Raw genomic sequence first — 11,256 nt, forward strand, 5'->3', positions numbered from 1 at the left:
GCCACCCAAGAGATCCTTGAGGGTTCTCAAGGCGAATCCTATCATGGTACCTCAAGTCAATATCATTCCGATGCTCAAATAGTACAAATTAATATTCATTAAAAATATTATAAAATTCAGATCATCTATAATATAAATATTGAGTATAAACTAATATAAACATGATTTCACAAAATAATTATGAAAGTGCAGTAAAATCATAAATATTAGAAAATCAATAATATATTCAAAAAATACAAACAATGTACCATACGATATACTTAGTGCTACTATTAGGCCTAAAATATTGATGATTTTATGTCATATTTATGGATTAATATTTGTTAGTTTGTATTAATTTGTTATGAAAAGATACTTAATTATGTAATTTTTTTTTTATTCTAGGTGAAGGAGGAAGAATTTCAAAAAAACAACCATAAAAATATATTCTGTGGGTCCAATTATGATGGAAACAAAGATTTAAGCTCAAACATATTAAGCATTAAGAAGAATTTTTTTAGGATTCCATAAAAATTCTATCAGGAATTTCATAGTAGAAGTGGACGTCATATGAATCCTCTGATTTGATGATTTCAAATATCACATTATTCTCAAATTTTTAGGTGAATATATCATCATTTGAAGTTTGAAATTTATAAAAGAAAGATTCTAGTTAAATCTACACTATTGATTAAGAGGAAAAATCAAGGTAATCTAAGGGCCAAGATTAGGACAAATGGCGATAATTTGTTTATTTATCATTAATGAGTTGCACGTTATATCATATGCTTTATTAAGGGTAAATTAGATTAATTAACAATTTTTTTAAAAGGAATTAGAGGAAAGAAAAGTTGTGGGAAGCAAGTAATATTAAGAAGTTTCATTTTTACACATAAAATTTGTCCAACCCTTTTGATAGTTTAAAAAAGATGTCTTGTAAAAGTCTCACATTGAAAATGAAGAGAGAAAAAGGTCTCCAAGATCATATATATAGAGTCCCCATCTCATTGAAGGAATAGATACAATTTTAATTGTTAACCTTATTTTAATAATTATGGATGTTGAATTTATTTTTGCCATAAACTAATTTTCATAGCTAGGACTATGATGTAGCCCTAACTAGAAATGTTTAATTACTTTAATATATGTTGAGTTTTATTTAATTAGTAATATGCTTTGTTAATAAACCGTTGGTATGCTTAATATTTTAATAGGTCGGAATGAATGAACAATTTAAGTAATATTTGAACTTGGAAAAGGATAATATTATGGATCTACAATGATTTACATGAATGCATAATTGATTGAAAAATAGTTATATCTTATGCCATATTATTTGCTTAATCTATGCTTAATAAATTTTCATGATTTAATTTATAGGCCGAAAACAATAATTTAGGTTATGTGAATATTATCAATTATGATTGGAAACTATTTTTGATTAATTTTGTGATTAAGTGTGGTTAACAAAATTACTAGTTAATTAGATTCATATATTTAAATAATTAAATTGAAATATTTAATAATAAAATCAAATGTCCTAGTATTTATAATTATTAAATTCACTTTCTTACTTGAAATTGATTTAATTTTAATTTATTTCTTTTGTTTAATTATAGTTTAGTTAATTTTCAATTATCATTTAAATTGCCAATTCAAATATTACCAAAATCTAAGGGTTTGTTTGGCCATGTTTTCTATTTTTTATTTTCAAAATATTGTTTTCAAAATATAAAACAAAAACAGTTTCTATTGTTTTATGAAAATAATGAATGTTTGGCCAATTGTGTTTGAAAACAATTTTCAAAACCCAAAAATATACTTTTAGGGATGGTGCACTCAGTTTCAGCTTGTGCGGGGCAAATTATCATTTTTGTTGTTTTTTATTTTTTATTTTTTTCTATTTATTTCTTGAAAATAGTTTTTAAAAACTGATGACTAAACAATACATTTTTGTTTTGAGAACAATTTTTTGTTTTCAAAAACAAAAACAGTTTTTAAAAAAAGTGGCCAAACAGGCCCTAATTATCTTTAGTACTTAACTCTTAATTTCTTAGGTACAACAATCTTATTTTTCCACTTCATTACTTGAAAATGATTACATCAGCTGCCAAGTGGTGCACAGGGTCTCGGAACACCATCGGACAATAAAAGAAATGAACCTATGGGATGAACACACATCACAACCCTTAGCATCCTTAAAGCATCATAATATTACAAACCTGTGGGATGAATCCAGCTCACAACCCTTAGCTATGAATGGTATCGTGTCAATAATAAACCTGTGGGATGAACCCATCTCAAAACTTTTAGCATAATACAAGTATCGTGGCAAAAATATGCATTATAATATAATGTTAAACTGATCACTGGTACTATACCGTACACCAGTTAAAAATAACTGTAAAATATCAATAAAACAATCTTGGTAAAATATTACTTTTCTAAACAATAATGTACCATAAGGTATAATTTAATATTTAACTTAAACTATTTATTTAAATATTTTAAAAATCCTAAATCACTATGTCATGCCAAAACATAAATACCAATAGTGAAATGTATATCACCATAAACCATTTTAAGCACTCAAAAATGTAAAACACTTAAACATGCTTAAAATATATATAATTTTCAAATATTTTAATGCTAATATTCAAAAGCTTATTATGAACTCATTAGAATTTGAAACTATTAAATTTTTTATCAAAAGTCACAAGAAATGATAACACATATATCTAAAAAGCAATATTCATATATACATAAAATAAGCATTTAAATCAAATCATAAATTTATCATATTCAAACTATATATATATATACTAGTCTACCCAAATTCATTTAAAAATATAACCACTCATATATACCGCTGCTACTCATTCCTACTCTTCTACAAGGTTGCCTCCAGATTTAATATGGATGCTTGTATATAATAAAAATATTTCTTAGGCTCTATAATTAAACTAAAACAATTGGTGTATACCAAATATTTAATTTATACAACTATCAAATTATATAAATTGAAAACTGAGTGGTCCAATGATAGCATGAATCCTTAGGATTCAGTACCCAAAATTGAAAATTTTCACTTGAAGGCCAATTTTATGAAATTGGACTTTCCATTGGATCCTGTAGATATCTAATTATGCTAATCCAACTATAATTTTGTCCAATTTGATCAATTTTCATCCAAACACAATTCAATTTTATTCGGTATTTAACTAATTTGTCCAAAATGAAAAAATTATCAAATGATGTCCAAAATTTACAAACTCTATATCAATGGAAAGTTTGTGGAGTGGGTAACAAAAATTTAAGCATATCTTTGTCCAAAAATGTTGCTGGTGGCCAGAAAGCTCATTAAAAAAGTTGGTCAAATTTAATATTAATGAATCTCTTATATCGTGAAGAATTTTGACAAACGAAGGTTGGATTCAAGCTTGAAGGGTCTAAAAATAATAAGTAAGGGGTATGGACCAAGCTAGAGCAGTCAGAAAATAGCGAATCCATTGGAAAATGCCAAATGGTCACCTGCGGCTTCAAATGACCTATTTCAGCACGTTGGCTGATAGTTTGGCCGGAAACTTTGATAGCTTGGTTGTCCGAGATGGGCTTCCATGGTAGCCAGCGCATGTGGTGTTAGAGTGGTAGAAAAACAAGCAAATAGTGATGGCATAATTTGTGATCAAATTGGGTTCAAGTCGACTGGATTGGGATCCGTGGGTTTGGGTAGAGGTTTCTTGGGTTAAAGGGATAAAATAGGTACTTTAAAATTTGTTCATTGTTGGGCATGCTTCTTAATGCTTATATAGGATCATAGGTCACTAGCAGAAAAAAATCTAATATTGATTTCGACATTGATATAATATCGATGCTCGAAACTTCTTAGAATAATAACCATTCAATTGTAACTTGAAATTTGATGTGTTACCTGTCTATAAATTCGTACAATGCACTCTAAACAAGGGTATATTAGTCAAATTAAAATATTGACTATATAAAAAGTAAGAAATTTTGAAACATCGATCGAGTTTGACTAATTGAATCATTAAACATCGATCGAGTTTGACTAATTGAATCATTTATGGATCTCAAATTGACTTTTTTTAGATGAGATATTACACAAAATATGTACAATACCACTTTAGGGAAAATCGCACTTAGTATTTGAAGTGTGGAGTTGATGCTATTTCAGCACTAAAATTTTAAAATCAATACAAATTGGTCAAGTTTTCTAACCAAGCTGTTAAATTTAATGTGTATACATCACCATGAAGTCATAATTTATTTTTTGGAAATAAATTTTTTTAAGAAAATTAAAAAATACATTTGTTATTTATTTATTTTTTATTTTTTATTTGAAAAATTGTATCGCTTCCCTTTTTATTTAAATTAAAATATACACATTTCACAACTAAATATTTTTGGACCTAAAATTAGATCAAAAAATAAAAATAAGATAAAATTATAATTTTTAGTTCAACAATATTGAAAAAAAATACCAATATAAAAGTAAGACCAAAAATTTGAAAGTAAAAATAATTATTTTTAAAAAAAATTGAAAAAAATTAGACTATTCTTTAAACCCAAATGGAAGCTGAAAATAGACAAATGAAAAACTTAATTAGAAAAGACCAAAATGGAAAAATGGAAAAAATAGCCTCCATTTTTTTTTTGGTTTGATTTATATTTTTCTATTTTTGAATGGTATATTTTATGGTCAAATGGAAAAATTTTCAAAAATGGAAAAAATCATAATTCATTTTCATATTGGTATTTTGGTTTATAATTTATTTGATGAGTTGGAAAAAAAAAATTTAAGAATGAAAAATTAGACCATATTGGTCTATAAAATGGAAAAATAATATATTTGTACATATATATATATATTAAAAAATTATTTTTATTTTTGAAAAATAAGGTATAGCTTCAACATGAATTAATTTATTAGATCAAAAAATGAAAAAATAAAAATTAGGCCAAAAATATTTTATTTTAGTTTTGAATTTTTTGTTTTAATTTTTATTTTGGTACTTTGGATTAATTTTTTTTTTTTTTGGGTTTTGGCATACAAATTATTTTTAATTTTTGGTTTAATAAAATTATTTTTATTAGACTAGAAATTCCAATTTTATTTTTATTTTTTGATCTTATTTTAGGTCTAAAAATATTTAATTAAGATTGTGAGTATTTTATTTTGAATAAAAAAGTAATGGATATGATCTTTAAATAAAAAACCATAAATATAAAATGAAAAAATAACAAATATGTTTTTCAATTTTTTTTAAAAAATATTTTTTATTTTTAAAAATAAATTATGATATCAATATGATGAGAAATGTTGATGTTAGCATATTAAATTTAACATTTTTGTTATGAAGACCAATTTGCATTAATTTTGAAACTTTAATGCCTAAATTATTGAAATAAATACTTGAGTATCGAAATCGTATTAATCCCAAATTTGAAAATACTAAAATATAATTTTCCTTTAATATTAAATAATTATGTTTTAATATTTTTCTATAAATTTAATTTATTTAGATTATATTATTATTAGTAGTTGTAATTATTTGATTGTATAACAACATTTAGCTGTTTTATTTTTCTCTTTATTATATGAAATAAATAATAAAATATAATTTATTATATCTATTTGTAAATGAAGTTTTATTAAAAACACACGGTGTTTTTTGTTGCACATTTTTTTTGGCAATAAACATGATCAATTATTTAGTTTAAATTTAACTTACTTATTCATATTAATTTAATATAATTGGGAGTATTTAATAAAAAAAATAATTAATAATATTAGTTATTATAATGTCAATAAATATTATGGTGCAAAATAAAGAAAAAAAAGTGATGAATTATTTTTAAATTAACGTAATTAATTAATTAAGCATTTCATATAAATGAAATTATTCAGTCAACAAATTGAGATTATAAATTTTAAACGGTTAATTATAAAAATCAAAGTAAAAAAAAAAAAAAAAAAAAAAGAAATTGCTGGCCGATTTGGGCAGATAGCCAACCGGCTATTACCGGTGGCGCCAGCACTGTAGTGTGGCCCTTTTTATTTTCATCTAACTCACGCAGTTGGGTTTACTCTTTATCTTCACCTTCAGTCAATCCCTGTTGCAGTTTTCCTCTCTTCTTTGAACAAAATAAAATACTCTCATCTTCCCCCAAAAAAAAAAAAAAAGCCCCATCTTTGCTGGATTTCTGGTTGAAGAAGATATGCAATACGGCAGCATATTGTTTGTCTCTTCAGAACTGATTTCTTCATAATCAAGTTTTTGGCGGATTAGATTGCGAGCTTTGGCGTAGGTGATCGGCGGGCGAGAAATGGCGAATCAAGGTGCAAAGAAGCGCAAGGAAGAGAACGCTCGCCACATGGCGAATCTCCGTCGCCTCATAATCGCCTGCAATGTATGCTCCTCTTTTTAAGGCTAACAAACATGGAATCAAATTTTTAATGGATTTTGTTAAATTTTGCTTCTTTTACTTGGGAACTTTTTATATTTTAAGCGTAAAACTCATTTTGGTCAAAAGGACATCGTTGATGAACATGCAAATAATTATCTTTTAAATCCGATTTTTTCTGGCATTAATTTTCGGTTTGACTTTGTTAATTACTGATTTGGATTAATACTTGTGGAATCGCGGCTTTGTATTTTCAACTTTGACCTTGTTAAAGTTTGAATCTTTACTGCTGACATTTAGACCAACCTTCCTTTAATAATGAGCTTTTGAGGCCATTATTTTTTTCGTTATTTTTTTTATTTAAAAAAAAAAAATAATAATTGCTGCATGATTTTATTTTTTCTAACAGATTGTTGTGCTTATCCTGCAATGTTCCTCAATATCATTTGGTTTCGATGCTAATTTAGGCTATTACGCTGACGGTTTGAGTTGTCTAGGTTATCTATGTCTTAGTAAGGATGCTGATTTTCCATTCAAGTTTCACATGGAAGCATTGGATTGGTCTAATTGTCACATCAGTGGCATATGCAATCCCCTATCAACAACTTGCTCAAATGGCAAAACCTGCTTATGCTGGTGATGGGGAACTTATGGATGGTGGATTTGATATGACTACAGGTGGAGTTTGTGGGTATGTCTTCCTCATGTCCACTCTATATTTTTCTTGTTCTACTTCATTGAGTTCGTTTGTCTGTTGTTGTTGTTGGTGGTGGTTCTCTCTCTCTCTCTCTCCCTCTTTCCTTATTTTATTCTTTTAGATTAATCTGGTTAAGAACCTCCATGCATGCCGAATTGTTTCGCCACAGAGCTATTATATAGAGCCAGGTCTTTCGTGCTCACTAGAATGGGTAACATGGTGCTTTTATTTTTTTGTTTTTCAAAATCAAGTTTAGGAGTAGATTTGCTACCATTTAAGTTTCAAATAGCAGGAGATATCATATTGATGCAGTGCTGGAAGAAGTAAAGAGGGGAAAGAAGAAAAGAACAAGAAGAGGGAAGAGACTTGGTTTTTCCTACTTTTATTCTATCAAATAAGTGCCAAAACAAAATTCAATTATGAGAAAATACTATAGTCAAATTACTAAAATAAGGAAACCATAAAGCAAATGCCAAAAAAGACCCAAATTCTTACAGAATAGTAAAGGAAATAAAATCAGCACCTTTGGGCCTTCTAATGCATTTGCGTAACATGTGCTTATAAAAAAAAAAAAAAAAAAGAGATAAATTCCATAGATAGAGGGCAGCCTGACTTACTGCAAGTGCTATTTTACCTAGGACACTGCCAAATGTCACTCGCTACCTATATTCTGTAGCATTTTCTGTCATCTTTAATGCATTCCGATGCCTTTTTATTTAACTATTATTATTATTATTATTATTATTTGTAATTGTATGATTTAATTAAGATTCATTTCTACTCTTATCTCAGATGTTTAGTTTTTCCTTGGTGTTGATTGGACGTTACAGATTTTTCTGTGTTCTACTTGTCAACTTATTGATGAAATCTAGAACTGTTAGACTGGAATTCAGAACCCAATTTCTTTTAATCTTGATGTCTCTGATATAGAAAATTACTTATTTTGTGGGTTGACCATTTGCTGCCTTGGTGTTTCTAGAGAAAACACAAGTCCTTAAACTCATCTTGAATTAAAATTTTAAACTGAATTCTAGCTCTAGATATGTTCTGTTAAGGTTGGAGTGAAGATCAAATGGAGAGTGTATGCGTATATGTGTTTATGCATACCTATGGAAGTGATATAAAATTAATTAATTGAGTAAATCTATTACTGGCATGGGAATTTCTATGAATGCTTATTCAAATGGTGAGAAGTGTCATAGAAATTGAAGAAGTCAAGTTAATCTCATATAAGAATAGAAAAACATTGTTGTAGCTTCTAAAAGCAGATGCCACTTATGCATTGTTCTAGTAGGAATGTTTTTCAAACTTTTGTTTTTAAGTCTTGTTTGGAGTTTAGAAATACAAACTGTTTGTCTGACTAGACAGTACCTGATTTTAGCTTTTTATTGGATCTTAGGCTTGTAATGTGTCATTCATGCATACGAATATTGTTATGTAAGGATTACAATTTACTTTCTTAATATTGGAATAAATAGGACTTCTGTTGGAAAAGCTGATGTAGTAGTCTTCTTGTTTTTATATTTAGTCTGGTACACAAGTCTGTTAATGGTGTGAATTATTTGTGTCAGCTTGTAAGCCTTTTCGTTTAGAACAGAACTATTTTGTTCTTTATGTTGTGGATCAGATATTTATTTTTTGAATTGTTCTCTTATTTTTGTTTGACTATGTAGTCAAAATATTATGATTTATGGATTTACCTGATTGTCCGACAACGATAAACTTTGGCATAGTATAGAATAGTGGATGGTTCTAATATTTTGACTGCAGAGAAATACAGCATGTAGAAAAATCTTTACCAGAGAAGAGAATATTGCTGAAAGTTTAGGTTGACATGGTTTTTTAGTTTTTAGTGTTAAATGGGTTACATGCTTACATTTGGTGATATTCTTTTGAGTTTTAAATCAATTAAATCAGATGATACTTGAGTTGCTGTTTGTTGCAAAATGAGTGGGTCTATAATGTCCTCTTAGTCTTCCAGTCTAATTGCCACTGTATATTTCCCTTGGCTATTCTCATGCCTTTCAGACATCTTGTAAAGGTTTTATGACTTCCTGTTGCTTGTTTTCTTCAGCTATTTACATGATGTAATTTACATTACGAGCTTTGTGCAAGTGTCGTCCATCATATCCGGAAAATTTTGGTACACATATCTGGTGGTAAGCTCTGCTTAATCTTTTTCCTTGTAATTTTTCCTTGTAATCACGCATTCAACACATTGCATATAAGACTTGAGAGTTATATTTGTGCATATGACTTAAAATTTCTCTGGTAGAAGAGCTTGAAAAAGCAAAAAGATTTATTTAGAGCAAAGGATGGTTTCTGAAGATTACTCTGGTTCATTGGTTAATGTCTTCCATTAGACACTGGCTCTAGGCCTTTGAGTGGTTAAATGGGCCCATGGACTACCACTTTTTGTTTTGAACTTCTCTTGTGATTTGGGAAGATAAGATGTTGAGCAAATAGATAATAATATTGTTGAAAGATGCAGTAAGAGAGGTATAAACATCTCCCAGTCTCATTCGATGTCTTCATTTTCAAGTGCTTCTTCATCTGGAAGTTCAGTTGCACGCTGCATTCTGTATGCTAAGTTATGGGGAGCTTGTGGATTAATTGAACTGGATTTGTCCTTTATGAAGTCATGGGAGGATAGGGAGGAAGGTGGGGAAGGGGGTTTTGTGGACCTGTAGTGGAGATTGCTCTAAGATTTTCATATTGTTAATTGATGTTTCCCATCAATGACCTAATGATTACAGAACCCTAACTTAGTGGATTTTGAAAGTATGTCAATAACATTCTTGAAGTACTGAATATCTGTACAAAGTCTTTACTAATTGGGGAGCTGTGTTTATATTTCATAGGATGTTCATCTAGTTGTATTGGGATTTCTTATTGTTATTTGATGTTTGCCATCAATGACTACATGATTCCAGGATCTTCTTCTAATGGGAGTCTGACTTATGTCAAGAATTCTTGTATATTTGCCCATAATATATGTAAAGGAAAACATTCTCATATTTAAGTACTAAATATACATACAATAAACAAGGCAAATTGAAGGAGTTGCTTTGATTTAGAAAGAGAGAGAATTATTGACATTTAATTGGAAGTTATTCTGAATTACTTGCTTAGATGAGACATTAACATATAGGTGTCTGACAGACTGTGTTATTGATTTCCAGATACCAGCTTTTGGAGCGTACAAATCATTTGGGTTCATTAAAGGATTTTTGTCTCAAGGGTCAGAGGTGAATTCTCTTCTTAGATATATTAATTTTTTATTTTTTTTATTTTTTTCTCTCCTCTCTTATGGCTGTGGGTTGGAACTTTCCATATAAATTATAATCTTGCTATAATGGGTTTGGACACTCAATAATTCCATGTATCCTATGAATTACATGTACTTGGGTGTTGAAACCGACCATAATGTGGCCTTCTACACCCAACATAGGAGGACTATATATCAAGTATGAATTATGAATTGATAAATGTTGGCCTATAAATTAGGGGGGCTTTGAGGATGAAAAGACACGGAAGAAAAGGGAAAAGATGGAGAAAAAGGCATCAAGGGTCAAGTCAATCAAGACAAGAAACAAATGATCTTTTTTTCGATTAGAAAACTAGTGAATGCGTGAAGTTGATTCCCTTTATATCATAGATTTACTAATTTTAGGGAATTGTCTCTGGAAAATGTATAATATTAGCAGGGGAATATGTAATCTGCAGCAGAAATAGGGACCTCTTATTCTGGTGCTTTGTTTCTTACAATGAATTGGCATTTTTTGGCCAAAGTACGAGCATTATGCTCTACGAATAAGGTTTCGATTAATTTTGAGTGACAAAAGTTGAGATAAAATCCATTGATATCTTAGCACAAGATGTATGCTGTCTATTACAGAGGAATCTCGGTTGATTTTCTGCCATCTCCATGAATCATAGCGAATATGATTCTCTGAATGATAAATAATCACAAAATAACGGTACTTAAAATAAGAACAAATAAAAAAGATGAGGCAAATGGGAGATAAATTTAATTTTTAGTGTACTGGAATTCGCAAAAAAATAACGTACAAACTTCTATTTAGATTAATTTTAGAGTTCAATAAATTTTAGTTATTTATTTATCTATTTTTTCGATGGCAAAGTATTCCAAA

At 28.7% G+C, this 11,256-nt stretch overlaps 1 protein-coding gene across 1 annotated transcript; it reads left to right on the forward strand.

Moving 5' to 3' along the window:
* The first annotated feature begins 6,092 nt into the window (after positions 1-6,092).
* On the forward strand, positions 6,093-10,979 carry LOC107425899 (uncharacterized). The gene is made up of 5 exons (XM_016035956.4): positions 6,093-6,411; positions 6,903-7,096; positions 9,177-9,261; positions 10,285-10,350; positions 10,610-10,979. The coding sequence occupies exons 1-5, from the start codon at positions 6,328-6,330 to the stop codon at positions 10,700-10,702; spliced, it is 522 nt and encodes a 173-aa protein (XP_015891442.2). The 5' UTR covers positions 6,093-6,327; the 3' UTR covers positions 10,703-10,979.
* The last annotated feature ends 277 nt before the right edge of the window (positions 10,980-11,256 follow it).

The sequence above is a fragment of the Ziziphus jujuba genome, chromosome 1 (assembly GCF_031755915.1).
Source record: "Ziziphus jujuba cultivar Dongzao chromosome 1, ASM3175591v1".
NCBI classification, from domain to species: domain Eukaryota; kingdom Viridiplantae; phylum Streptophyta; class Magnoliopsida; order Rosales; family Rhamnaceae; genus Ziziphus; species Ziziphus jujuba.